The 14,454-nt window shown below is 40.6% G+C and overlaps 2 protein-coding genes across 2 annotated transcripts in view; both read right to left on the reverse strand.

The window, feature by feature from the left end:
* Window positions 1-910: 910 nt before the first annotated feature.
* On the reverse strand, window positions 911-3,288 carry LOC146490028 (uncharacterized). The gene has a single exon (XM_085091271.1). It carries the CDS (start codon window positions 3,201-3,203, stop codon window positions 1,296-1,298), a length of 1,908 nt encoding a protein of 635 aa, XP_084947397.1. The 5' UTR covers window positions 3,204-3,288; the 3' UTR covers window positions 911-1,295.
* An 863-nt stretch (window positions 3,289-4,151) lies between these two features.
* LOC146490029 (DENN domain-containing protein 3-like) overlaps window positions 4,152-14,454 on the reverse strand; it is a 38,992-nt gene continuing 28,689 nt past the window's right edge. Inside the window, exons 38-47 of the mRNA XM_085124219.1 lie at window positions 13,922-13,956; window positions 13,075-13,161; window positions 11,739-11,826; window positions 11,039-11,105; window positions 10,568-10,646; window positions 9,706-9,781; window positions 9,142-9,263; window positions 8,048-8,194; window positions 7,170-7,235; window positions 4,152-6,285 (exon numbers count right to left, since the gene is read on the reverse strand). Of these exons, the coding sequence (XP_084980345.1) occupies window positions 6,013-6,285; window positions 7,170-7,235; window positions 8,048-8,194; window positions 9,142-9,263; window positions 9,706-9,781; window positions 10,568-10,646; window positions 11,039-11,105; window positions 11,739-11,826; window positions 13,075-13,161; window positions 13,922-13,956 (1,040 nt within the window). The 3' untranslated portion in view covers window positions 4,152-6,012. The remainder of the gene's footprint in view (window positions 6,286-7,169; window positions 7,236-8,047; window positions 8,195-9,141; window positions 9,264-9,705; window positions 9,782-10,567; window positions 10,647-11,038; window positions 11,106-11,738; window positions 11,827-13,074; window positions 13,162-13,921; window positions 13,957-14,454) is intronic.

Consider the following 14,454-nt stretch of genomic DNA (forward strand, 5'->3'; position numbering starts at 1 on the left):
CCAGGGTCTTCGCAATATTGAAAATAAATCTGTTGCACAGAAACATTTATGACCAGATCGAACTTTGCGTTACCATCAAAGTTAAACAGTCACATATCGAACTTTAATTTTGTGTTGTTGTCGATGTTATTTTTATTCTAGTTAAACAGACTCTGGCGGATTTGTAGACTTTTGACTACCATATTATGTCTTGTTTCAGTACAACTTTTTAATTTGGTAATAAAGCTTGTGGTTGTTGTTACACTCAGTTGAAATGAGTTGTAAAATCTCATCGGTAAAGTTTACTGAACCAACTTGGTGTGCATCTTCTTGGTTCATGTACTTTATAAATCGGTCGCAGAAAGCCGGCACGTCGATCCCCTCTTACCAAAACGATCACAGGGGACAAGATCACTAGGCAGTTTCATTGTTGGAAATATTAAAGAACACTTATTAGTTTTTGGTCGCAAGGGGACAAAGCATGTTTGCTGCGGGAGGCTGACCAACGTGCAACGCTAGAGTGAAGAGCTAAGCCAACAGGCGGGGAACTCTCGGTAAAGTAAACCATGCAGAAAAGGTTGATCATGGTGAAATGCAGATTAAATCCAGTCTTCTCAGTGGTCCTTTTGGTAGGGTGTCAGCCCTGATCAGGCTAACGACCTGTAGTACCACTGTACCATGATCATTTCAGGCAATATGTCATATCATGGAAACAGCAGTAGCGAGTATAACCACCTTTCTGAAGGAAGCAGGGAGGGCCAACCATTCATAAGAAGAAGGTTTTATGGACGTGGGGAGCAAAAATCATTTGGGAACCGACAGTCGGATCTGGCCAATTCTCCAAGGAAACAGGTGAAGGGCGATTTGGGAATGGGAAGACCGCGTGTTGTGTAACATTACTCAGTAACAAGACATGGATGGGATGAGGATGATTTCATTGAATTATTTTATCTTTCATATAGGATAGTGATGTTGCTACTTAGTCAGTAACAACAACAAAAAAAAGAAGTATCGGTAATGATCATTATTCCACTTTTAAACTGAGTGGCGCGGACTATGCTACGAAAAACAAGAGCGAAAAAAAAAAAAAAAGAAAGAAAAAGAAAGAAAGAAGTCAGGAGATATTCAGCGTTTAACAAGTGGATTAAGTTCTTAAAAAGTGTAATTGCATCATTGTACAACTCTGAAGTATAGCTTTCCTTCAGATAATCATCACTGAGTCCATTCTAGCGTTCTGGATTGGCTCTAATCATAATCACAGATACTAGAGTGCCCAAGACGTCTAAATAAAAGTAGTTTGTATGCACGCAATTTCCTCAGTGCCTTCTGACGCTGTAGTCCCTCTCAATTTCCGCCATTAACTTCAGCTCTTCGTCAGTATATATGACCCCACTAGTCCACTTTTCTGCGCATGTGCGACTGTCTCTCGAATTTGGCCGTACTGACGCCACTTTAGACAGCCCAGCTGCCATGGGCCGCAAGTCATCTGCATCGGTAACAGAACAAGCACTGTCGCGATTCAGTGGCTGGGCACTGGCATCCGGGAATTCAACATACGGGACATCAGGAGGTAGCACATCAGCCAATAGTTCAGGAAATAACTCCGCAACCAACTCTTCGATAGTATAATCTTCAGGCGTTTTGTAATCTTCACCACGTGAGCCAGCTGTAACAGCCCTTTTTCTATCAATTGGTGTATTGACTGTCACATAACTACTCTGCTTTGCTTTTTGCTCAGCGAAGTCATTAAAAATAGTTTTTTCGATCTTGTCTTTGTTCAAGTCAAAACGCGGAATTTCCAATCTCTTATTAGTGGCCTTATCCAGTATATTGTCACAAGCATGCTTCTTCATGTTTGTGGGTAGGTTGTTTCTATCTCTTACCACTGGTGTATATTTTAATGGAGTTGCTTTCTGTGAATAACAGTTCATTTTGTTTGTCAGCAAGAGATCGCTGTCATGCCTCCCGGCATTGGATTTGAACGTCCTTGTCATGGTTCTTGAATCAAATTCTTCGACCTCTTCCTCAATGATTGTGTCCATATTCTTGACTCCTTTGATATCATCATCATCATAATTCATTTTTCTCGGTGAACTCTTCTTTGGACGGCATGAGGCCTGTTCGTTTGGTAGGTTGTCGCTTAGAATATATTCAATATCCTTTTTCAACTTGCTGTCTTGCGCAAACTTCGGTTTTTGGTAGAAGTCTGTTTTTGGTCGCGGAACTGCGCGACTTTTAGCATACATCTTTTCAGTTAAACCAAAATCCCCAACCTCTTCTTCTATTATCTGGTCTATATCCCTAGATAACATTATATTGTCGGTAAAATTTGGTTTTCGTGTCGAATCCTTCTTTTTCGGGCGTGGTATTGTACCACCAACAGATGCTATCGATGTTCTTGATTGTTGAGCAGGAATACTGTCACCTAAAACGAGACGAATATCCTCTGCCATCGAAAGAGCATCACCATTCTCGCTGTTTGTTAAAAAGTTATTTTTCTTTGGCCGTGGTTTGGAGTCGTAGCTAGCGGCAGACAGTGATCTTCTTGGTTGACTCACAGCTCGCGAAATGTCATCATGTAAAATATAATGGATGTCGTTTGCCCGTGCTTGGTTATTGCCACTATATTTTTTCCTTGAGGTTCCTCTTTTCGGGCGTGGGATTGCGCCATAATTGAAGGAAATGAAACTGTTTAATTTATCACTAGGAATTTCATAACGCTTATCTTCTGCCCTCGGCGCGTGCTCATCATTGAAGCTATAATTGTTTTTCGCGAATCCTTGACGAGATCGTCTTCCATCGACATTTTCACTAATCATTACCGGATTAGTGAAAAAACAATCATCCCTGGACTGTTCTTTCGTTTTCATTCGTTGACTCATATCGTCCACCTGGTGGTCGAAAATCTCCCCGCTACGGTGGTCCGATAAAATCCCGGTGGCTTCTAAAAGTAACCCACTTTGGTACGCCTGCCAGGAATCTGTAGCCAATTCCCTATTTCGAGGATTGTTTAACTTCTCCTCGTGAGGTATCATCTCCGTAGTTAATGGAGTTTCACAAAATCTGTTTTTAGAGCGTTGATCATGGACGTTGTTGTTCAGTTTTTCTTCTTTCGAGTTTGTTGCGCTTTGACGTTCCACATCAGAATGACGTTGGTGATCTTTCACCGATGGAATTGAACTCGAGCATCTTTTAACAACAAATTTGCGCCGTGAAAAAGACATTCTTGTTCCTTTTAAAATGAAGACGCAAGCTCTCGTATGTTATAAGAATGTAATTTGTGCCGGAGTTTAACCTTAATTTCATGACGCTTGCGAGCTGTTTATTACGTATCTAAATGAACACTTTAAATCGAAATGGAATTGCGCGTGCTCAGTGGTGAAAGGCTTCAACATAATAGATAGATTCCCGGTCTGCTTCGGCGTTATTCTATTTCACTTTTCCGTGGTTTTGAAGCGAATGAAGTTGGATATTTAATAGCCATGCCAATCTCTTTCGTTCGTTGTTGAAGAAATGTTTGAAGAATGGCACGTTAGGAAATTATTCGAAAATTTTCTTTCAGTTGAAAGTCAAGCAGTACTGGTGAACCAGAAAACCTAGCGGGCAGTACGCTTTGCACTGAGGGTACAAACGCAGACACCGTGTAAGTCGCGACTTTTTGCGCCATCTTGGAAAAATTCTACAGGCCAACTTCGATATTTTTCTATCTTGGCTACGAGGCTTAGGCCGGAATAAAGCAAAAGAAATTAATCATTCAACTCTGAACTTCAACGTTATTTCTGTTGTTTTATTCCCATAAGCCTCGTAGCCAAGCTAGAATTTTAGGGTGCGTTCGATTGACCCTATTCCGGAATAGGAATACATACAACGATGGCAAGAAATCCCTCATAAGAGGTTTTAGGAGTTACTGGAGTACGAAATGGTTCTTAAATTATCATGTGTCACTAAATATTTACAGAAATGGCTTTTCAAATTACTCAAGAAGAGAAATTTAACAACTATTCCTCTTATTCCTGTTCCGGAATACGATCAATCGCACGCAACCTTAATGTATCGAAATTGGTCTATTTATTAAGTGTGAATATCGCTTTCATTCGGTTTTGTATTAGCCATGATTAACTCTCACGGACATTGTGGGAAAAGGCTTAGAAAGCTCATATCATTTCTAAGGCTCTGAAAACAACAAACATTTATTTTCACGTTATCAAAACTGTTTAAAGCAGCTCGACAGAGCAGAAGTTTTTTTTCCAATACCTGAAGCGACTAACGGCCTTTACAATGAAAATTGGCTATACAAATTGTTCCTGTAACTGCATTAAATTGTTATTTGTATTTTTAACATTTTCGTTTCCAACAATGTCTGGAATCTGACGGCTTAGTCAAAAAGGCTTCGACCTTTACAATAAAAATGTAGCTATATAAATTGCATCGTTAATTACATCAAATTATATTTGTACTTGTATCGTTTCCATCTCGAATATCTAATCAACTTGTGTGCTTCTCTAAAAACTCTCGAAAACGCCCCAGGCTCTAAGTACTACTTTACACGAACAATGTAATAACCAGATATTCGATTTTTACTTTCTTTAAAAAGGGACTGTCACCCCAGGCGCATGCGCGCGTTGAAGAAAAGCACTTTGAAATCGTTGGCCCAACTTTTCAAATACCGTCGGAGAGTTCAGGAAGCTGTTTTCATCTGTTTAAATCGCGTAAATCTTAGGAAAGTTAGCTGAATGTTTTATTTACAAACATTCTTTAGTAATTATAGAAGCTTTCTGTTGCGATATTTTTTGAAAGCTTTTAATTGCAATGACGGGAAAGCAAAAATCCGCCCCCCGACGAGTTGTATGCAAATTAGTCTCAACCGGACTCTACTGCGCATGTGCCCCAGCTGACATAGTCCCTCAAAGCTACACCGTTGCAAATTTGCACTAAACGCCACCACCAATCGACGAAAAACGGATTAAAAAAATAGTTCTTAGGCCCGTAAACTCTTCGGGAGTTTGTGAGAAGAGTCCCTGGAACCCGACGGTTATTTCGACAAATTACAGCCTTTTGTTCACGCAACAATGTACCTCCTAAATTATTCCTTTAACAGCATGAAATTTTTTATTTATATTTGTATCGTTTTCGTATTGACTAGAATCCTCTGGGAAATGAAGGCTTATAAAAACCGTGTAAAATGTTTATGCTTTCAACAAAAATATCATAGGAGGCGTTCAAATAATGTCCCATGTACTCCGAGGGAAACGGGTGTTTTGTTTTAGCTATTCACACTTATGCAAACTTTTAAATAAAAGAATTCGGGAAATTATAGAAATGAATCGTGAGAAAAAACTCTTGCGAGAGGCAATTCATAATGTCCACTGGATAAACAGAATCGCAAAAAATTCTTGTGACCTAAGAGCTCTTCACAATTAATCAAATCACAACATTTAAATATAATTAGACTTCTGAATATATATGACGTATAGTAAACAGTACTCTGTTCAAACTAAATCTATTTTTTTTAATGTCTTTGCGAAATCATGCTTCCTAAAAAAAAAAAAATTAAAATCGGTATTTAAATTTACAACGGCCTTCATCCTGGAAATTAAGGCAGAACTCCGTTTTACTCAGAAATGTTCGCGGTAAAAAATTAAGTTCAGCTGGGGAATGTAAAGGGAACGTTTCCTGATAATTGGCTAATTTTAAACCCCCTTTTAAACGGACCAGCCGTTTTGTTACCACAATCCCCAATATTTTAGATTTGTCTCCACTTAGGATGGGCAAAACTTAAGCTTGACTCCCACTTGTCCGATAAGACAAAAAATCACGAAGTCAAGTAAAATCACGTGAGAACCGACGGAAATGAACAAAAACATAAACGAAATAAAGATCCTTTTGTGGGAACCCCAGTGAAACAAGCACAAGAATGAAGAAAACGACACAAGAAGTTTAAGTTGTATCCATATCACTGTTTGCATGTGCTCAAGGCTTTGTTAGCGAGTCCTTGTGTTTTTCTAAGTGGGAACCAGGCTTTAGTGAAAACTGTTAATTCGAAGCACCTTTGATGAAACAGATTTCGTTCCGATCCATATCGAACTGCACTTTTTCTTTCTTCCAAACCACTTCGAAGCCATCTTCCTCACAAATGCTAGTATCATCCTGTTTTACTTCTGTTGCCACTTTCTGGCCAAGATAGTCCACAGCGAGGTACGATTTCCACACGGCAATTCTCCCGTCCCGCGACCCGGGTCCCGTAACAATCAGTCCGTAGTCTGTTATGCACATGGCACGTATACGGTCCTCGTGTAGACTCAACTCCTGAAATGAAAAGGTGAGTTTTCAAGGAACTGTAAGAGCTTACTCTAAGAGAAGGAGGCAAAGAAGAGAGAGCTGCTTATCTTTCCCCACGTCCCATTACTCTTTGTACTTGGGAGCTAACAAGATAACCAAATGGTTCATTTAGCTTCCTTGCTTGCACATTATTTTAACTAATAATTAATTTAATTCTATATCTCACCACTACAAGATTGTAAGAATCAACCATGTATATTGAAAAAAAAAAAAGCACAAATAAAAGTAAATAAAAGAAAAGAAGTTGTTCAAAGCCCTATTAAACTAATTCAGGATTAGTGAGAACTTTAATTCCAGTTTAATTGCTAATCAATAAAGACTCTGCCAAAGGATTCTTGTCCCTCAGTTTTGACTTAGATTTCAGTTAATCACGCTTTGTAAATACCCAACTGGTTTGCCTCCCACCAGTTGGGATTTACAGCATACGTTGTGTTCAATTTGTATATTTATTTCACTGATTCATAGTGTCCCCAATTAGCACAATAGTGCTAAGGACTTCGACACTTAAATAAAGTCAGTTATTTAATTTAACCATTCGCGTTTAAAAATATTTTTGACAAGCAAGATGAAAACCTCCGTCGGTTTACTTTTAACGAACAAACAAACAAACGGCCCGAGACAAAAACTCAAAATGACAAACGAAGAAACGAGACCTTTGACCACGCATGATAGGTCAATTTCGTTGATATCTGTCGTGAATCCAAGACAAAGGTGCATAAATATGCCACATCAAAGAAGGTTAAAAGACTCATGGTTAGCGAAGATTGAATTGCAACAGTACGTTGAACAAAACTTCCTCGTTTTCGGAGGGCAATGATCCCATGTTAAGCTAGATAGTATCTGGATATTACCATGTCCACTTTCGCTGTTTTAGAATTCATGACATAGATGGTGCCAATTTTGCTTCCAACCCACACCTGCAAAGTAATGATCAAATAAAGAATAAGGAAGAAAAAATCGGCTCAATTGGTCGGTCTGTATGTCGGCACCTCAGTTAGAAAGGATACACTGTACCCACTCCGCCGAGCCCTGTTCCACCTCAGTACGAAACATCCTTCCCATGTATGGTCTCTCATGCTATAAAGCCGAGGCTAAAAGAACGATTTTTTGCTTTTATGGGAGAGGCGATTTCAGTGTGAAGGCGTTCTCACAAACCTATTTATTTTTTTAAACGGATGAAGGGGTTAGTTAGAAACTGCTATGTTGCGTCGGTGGGAAGTAGAAACGAATGTTTGGTTTATCAACAGAGTTGATAACTAAATGTAAATTGGCCACCGTAAAGAGTTCCGAATGCTGACGTTTCGAGGATTAGCACTCCCCAGAAGTACGAAGGCTTACACTCGAGACGTCAGCACTCGAAAATCTTGACGGGGGTCAATTTACCTTTTTGGTTTGGAAAACTCATCGCCGGCGCGCATTAGAAATCACACATAGCCTTTCGCGCACAGGCGACGCGACAACTACAACGTCGCAGAAAAATAGTCGCAGCAAAATCTTTTGCGACAAAATATTGCGTTTTCGCATAGCTTGCGCAAGGTGGTTACACGTGCTATTTTAACCGCGCTCTGGCGAATCGAATTTTTCGACAATTCGTATCGCCCGTGCAGGTTACAAACCACTAGTGTAACCGTGGTTTGAGTGTACAGTGAAAGTGGGTATGAGACACCTCAAAACTTTAACTCCAGATTGACGTTTCTCCAAAGCACTAAGGCACCTAACAGAACTTTACCTGTTGATCAACCCGGATCATCTTGGTAAAGCCACCGCATCTGCACAGCGCACAATCTTTGCACTTGCAAAGGGTACGATGTTCATTGTCAAAGGTATCGGTGTTCCAAATGACGATGAGAGCACACCTGTCACAACCAGTCCACACCTGATGGAGACAATGAAGTATTCACAGTTTAAAAATACAGTACAACAATTTGTCTAGACTGATCACACGGACCTAACTGACGCGGTTCACACTGGCGAATTAAGAATGGCACTTTCAAGCGCGATTTTAATTCGTGTGAACTAAAGCAACTTTTGCCTCGAGTTTTGGAGTGGTAATTGGGGACACTATCCAGATGTATTAAATAGAAGAAAGATCCTCGTAGTTAGTACGCAACTTAAGTAGTTGCGAAAAGAAAGCCTAAAAAATTCAGGCTTGAACTGTTTATTTTTCACGCTTACTTTTCGCAACTGCTTAAGTTGCGTACTAACTCCGAGGTCCTTTCTTCCATTTAATCTTTCATCCGCAGTTCAATACATGATGTTTCATATATTCATATTTATTTATTCATCCTTCACGGGTAAATTACGAACTCACAATATGACCAGCTCCCAGTTAGGTTGATAGCTCAGTTGGTAGAGCACTGCACCGGCATCGCATCATCGTCATGGCTTCGAATCCCGTTCAAGCCTGAATTTTTTTTCAGGCTTTCTTTTCTCAACTGCTTAAGTTACGCACTAACTGTGAGGATCTTTCTTCTATTTAACCTTTCATCCGCAGTTCAATATATATTTCATATATTCATACTTATTTATCCAGATGTAATTGGAATTGGAATAAATGTTGTTTTTTGAGTCACAAACTGCGCGAAAACATCTCTGCATTCTTGCTGAATTCTCCTGCTGTATTGTTTATTAACACCTGCCAACTTTATAGACAACAAGCAGTCCGCTAAGACTAGGAGCGAAAGTCTCCTCGAGGGGTGCAGGATTTTGCTGTTTTAATACCCTAAGAAAAATAACGGTCTGCTCGTAGTCTGTGCATCAAATCCTATCATTCAAATAAACACTGTTGAGCAGTCATTTCCAACATTTTAGAGACCCACTCACCCGAGTGTCAGACACTGCACACATACAGTCAATGCTCATCGGCTGATCTTTTTTAGGAGTCAAAACTTTGGTGGCCTCATTGCCTCCCGCATAATTAATCACGTACACGGAAGACCTTGTTGCTGTAGAAATAAGAGAGAAGACGTTATTACGATCTTCATGATTCTCAAAAGTGCAGAACAGATCATAGTGAAGGGTTTACACCAGTAACGGAGTTTCGATCTTTGTGTACAGGAAAGTTTAACTGGGTATACAGAAACCTGTGGTTTAAATCTGTTGTATTTAGTCTGAATTAAATGTTTGTCGTTATTTGAATGAAAACTAGCTCGGTGTAGTTAGGTGCACTGCCACTACAAACAACGCATTTAGATGCGACATTTTCACAAACAGTGGCGTCTGGCTAACTCAGCTTTGCTTTGCACTGCCGGTGTCAGATCCTTCTGGCCTAAGATTGTTATCAGACGGTACACACCGATTACGATTGTGGTGTGATAACCAGAGATGAGGGCTTTGCCAGTAACAACTACGATGTCATACTCGCATTCATACATTTGTGACACTTACCACACCAGAACGTCTCTCCAACAGCACAAAACCAGTACAGAGTTTTTTCGTCTCTTTTCCCTAGTTGGACCTGAAGCTGTGATAAGAAAATAATGCAGATTGTCACTAATAAAAGAAAGAGAGCGTAACCTTTTCTCACCCTGCATTACAGGCAACAAAATAGTACACAGAGTTTGTGAAGTCCATCATCGATGTAACAACTCGGAAGATATTCGGCTTATTCACCCCCAGAGAAAGATAAGGCTAGCCTTTGAAAAGTCTCGGTGAAGAAAGCCCCCGTTACACGTTGAAACTTTTAGCTGAAACTTGTGTGCAACGGCGCTGCGAAACAAGTTTCAGCAGGCGTTGCGCCGTGTAACATGGTCGGTTTCGTAAACTTTTTCGAACTTCCGTTGCGAGACAAGTTTCACGAAAAGTAGAACCGCTCTCTACTTCTGCAACGGCTCGCAATGGTCGCAGTGGTGAAAAAACAAGAGTTTCACCGTGTAACACCACTTCGTGAAACTGGTCTCGTTTGCTGTTGCACACAAGTTTCAGCTAAACGTTTCAACGTGTAACGGCGGCTTGAGAATGAACGAACGAACGAATGAATGAACGAGTTTACAAAATACTACGCAAGTATAAGCACAAGAGAGGTACAGCGAAACCGACTGAGACAGAACATAAGGGCAAGTAGTAACGTAAGCACACGAAAAACAGCTCTTCCCCTTCTTTGCTTGTGCACGTGAAAGCGTCGTCGCTTTCCCCTTGTAAATTAAGATAACGCAGGCATAACCTCAACGCACAAGCACAAATAAACACGGTCCAAAGTAATGCACTCTCGTCATACAATGGAGAATATATTTTAAGGGACTTGTCTTACCTCCTTTTTAGGTGTGAGGGTCTCAGGATCCCAACCTACGATCTGTCCATTCGAACTGGCGCTCCACACGGTGGAGTTCCTGCGTAAAGTTAAGTTTGTCAAATTGGAAGTGTTTACCCTCAACCAGCGCCAGCAACAACACATTGTGGCAATTAAGAAGCAACTAATCCGTGCCATTGTGGGCATTATTTCAGGGTTGAGATCATTTCGGGGCGGGGGGGGGGGGGGGGGGGGTGTACAGGCTGCACCATAAACACAAACGTGTTAATTTGACAGGCAACTTAGTGAAGATTTGCAAACACGCGTAACGGTGTTAAAAGTTTGTGCCAAGGTGCTAGTAATAGACACCACAAAGGAGAAATTGCACTATCGCTCGATAGCATCTTTTCGTGGAAGAACACGATCACGTCATGTGGTGAATTTAAACCAATCAATAAAGTGGTGAACAACGAAACATAAGAATGTACTTACCTATGTTTATCTTGGGTTTCTATCATGTGTGACAGGGATTCCCTGTGAGCTGACAACTGTTGATCGGCTAAAGTGTGGAAATCGAAATTAACAGAATAGAACAAACGTGAGCAAAAACTCTATTTACTAACTCGAAGAAGATGTCGCTCCTACACTAAAAGTATAGTAAAATCTATTCAACAATACTTTCTTGTGGCCCTCTTTGCTCAGTTCCCACGATTAGATAAGTGAATCTCCCAATCTTTAAACCTGAATTTAAGTACTCATCAGAGAAAAAGACACTGAATTAAGTCTGATAAGTATCTACACAGACAATGTTTGGCGAAAGTTTTGTTTTGTCTAGTCTTGCTAGATACGACTAAACGTCATCGAAGGGTTTTTACATGGGTAATTTTATTTGATCCATAGTTGGCCTCTTACAAATTACATTTTTGCGCTATAGCGACCAGTTGTTGCCTGAAACGAAGGCAAGCATAAGCCACACTCACCTCTTACACAAATTGTAATGGCAATAGGCCATTTCCGAGTTACTGTGAACCTCATTATGAAAGCGCGGCTATTAAAAAAGTGGAAAGCTTTCCATACGAAAATTAGTCTTTTTTGCATATGAATGAAAACTAATTTTTATAATGAAAACTTTGCGCTTAACCTCGCTTTCAAAATGAGGTTCAAGGCAACTCGAAATGGCCTATTGTCTCACCTTTTCCAGTGTGCGTGTTTATAACGTAGATGGTGTTATCTAGGGAGCCCGCCCAGACTTGGTTCTGTCCAACTGCCAACAAGCAACTCTAAAGGAAAATAAACAGACAATGAGTGGCTTAAGCACAAAGATGGGTGACCAATTTCATATCTTATCGCATACTGAAGATTGTTTTGTGGGTTGTGGATGTGTTGCTTCAGACAAACAGAAGCCATGAGCCCAAATGCAACTGAGACTGTGCACTGGGATGTACCTTAGTATTTTGGAATGCCGATCCAATTTCTGAGGAATTCCGTCCATGGAAGTGTATGGTTTTTGGCGAGTGCCAAACGCTACTTCTCACTTGTACAGGGGTCTGGAGACATGAACCCAGAACGCTTTTAAAAAATTGAGATTAATCGATGTAGCTTCCACAACAATGTACACAGAATGGAAAAAGCCTCCCTACATGAACAGCAGTTAGGGAACTGGTCACAAGAACTTCGAAGGGGACCAACCTTGTCTGGGGTAGGGGGTAGGGGGGTTATCGAAGACGCCAGGCAAAGACCTATTTTGTGGTTTGATAGGTCCTGTTCGAGTATAATAGTTTTACGCTGTTCTCTTATAAAGTTACAGTTTCAGCCATCGAAATATCCCAGACGTAATAGCTGTGGAAATAGACCACTGAGCGGCTATACAATACACCCTTGTGGCGGTGGGACATGGTTCAAGTTATGTTGGAGCGCAGTGGACAAGTCCAGTTGTACATTCAAGGGACAATGTCACCTATTTCTTATGTTAGTTCTTTAGCTTCCTTGGAGATATCACCTAGTATTTTCCTCTCATTCCCATAAGAACAATTTCATGTTAGAAAAAAACCCGGGTTCTTTGTCAAATGTTTTAGCAGGTTTGAGTAAAGTACCGCAGAATTCTCCGTGACAGCGCTCTTTTGAGGAAGGCACAACGGTAGGCCAAAATTACCTCCCAAAAACCCTAGTTCCCTGAAAACCGCCCACTTTTCCAAGCAGCAGAGGGTGGTAATGCAGAGTGGGGAAGAATGTGCATCTAGCATAACTCTTCCAAGTGAGTTAGAGGTTAAACCATTTCACTTCCCTGTTCACCGTTATCTGATCATGTAATCATACTATGTAACTGGCAGTTAAATGTGAAGCTTCCGTGTGGAGATACGCAACACACCCAAGGGGAGCAATTGATTTTTCTTTGTCACTCACAAACTTAGTGCATGGATTGAAAACGATCCAAATGTTATACCAATGTCTCACCGGATGAGGAAAATCAGTGAGTCGATCCCTGACTCAATTGCCTCCACAAGATTCCCACCTACTGCAGTACTTACCGCCAGTTCCTTAGCATGTCTCATCTGTGTCTCATATTCCCAGGCGACAGCATCAATCACGACAATAACACCAGACTGTGAGGAACCCTGGAACAAAACAACCATGTTAGGGTACGGCTAAGACAACCAATCAGAATCCATCGTACCGAAAAAGATGGCGACTGGTACATTTACCCATAATTCTTAGCGTACGAAATCCCCAGAACGGTCATAAAAACGCACAGAAAACTTCTACAAACTTCAAACCAAGCATATACAACGTTGTTAGTACAGGGACGAATTTCGCAAAAAAATATGACTTTCTATGTGCCTATTGGCTCTTTAAGGTTCTCAGTAGAGTGGAACCCAGCCTTACGACTACCTCGTAAGGCGAACGAAATGAAAGTACAGTCATTTCCTTAGTTTTACAACCTCGTTAATCCGACCACCCTGTTATTACGACCATATTTTCACGGGCCGAAGGTGGTCGTATTAACGGGTTCCACTGTATATTGTGGTAAAATGTACAGCGGCCATCTTTTTCCGTACGGCGGATTGCTTCTCTGCATAATAGGCCAATTCAGCCATACATCTTTTTTTACAACTTCACTGAATGTTAACTTGGATACAATTTAGCCATATAATAACAAGACAATTAATTAATTTATATTCAATGAATAAAAAACGCGCCGAATGCATTCCTGAGGTATATAAGCACCGGGGAATTTTTAAGAACATATAACTCAATAGTGCACGAGGAACAGGATTTTTATTTCTTTCAATGAACTCGATTCGACCAAATCATAGCGCGCGTATTTCTACAAATAATTTATACTGTGCAGGGCACGCATAAAGTTTCACCACCTACCATAGCACACCACACTTTTGGACCGCTGTCCTTTGCTGAAAAAAATACAACACAAGCAGTTACAAAATGCCTCTCTTGAATATGTTACAGGTATAGTTTAACGAGGTTATATCTGGGAGAAGAACTGACATCATATTGATTTTGTTTGACAACAAGACCCTTCAGCAAGATTACTGAATGATCTTCCATAGCTTGCCTGGAGATCAAAGAAGACCAAGAAGAAACTTGACAAAACAATATATGTCTTGCGATTTAAGGGCGATAGAAAGAAACTGGTGGTGCTGTGTTGGTGGAGACTGAAAACGAATGTTTTGTTTTATCAACTGAGTTTATAAGGTAAATTGGCCCTTCTTCAAGATACGCTCTGGCGAGGGCCTTTACCTTATCAACTAGGTTGATAAAACAAAACGTATCATATGTCATATAATATGGGAGTGAACTAATACACAAGCTACGCCGAGAGTTAACGAGGGTGCAAGCTTTCTCCCTCTCAGTGCGGGTCATGTCATGTCATGCCACGCCATATCACGCGC

Source organism: Pavona decussata, unplaced genomic scaffold (assembly GCF_977016875.1).
Source record: "Pavona decussata unplaced genomic scaffold, jaPavDecu1.1 SCAFFOLD_2, whole genome shotgun sequence".
NCBI classification, from domain to species: domain Eukaryota; kingdom Metazoa; phylum Cnidaria; class Anthozoa; order Scleractinia; family Agariciidae; genus Pavona; species Pavona decussata.

Coding starts and splice junctions, on each gene's coding strand:
- LOC146490028 (XM_085091271.1), bottom strand. CDS start 3,203: ATGTCTTTTTCACGGCGCAAATTTGTTGTTAAAAGATGCTCGAGTTCA.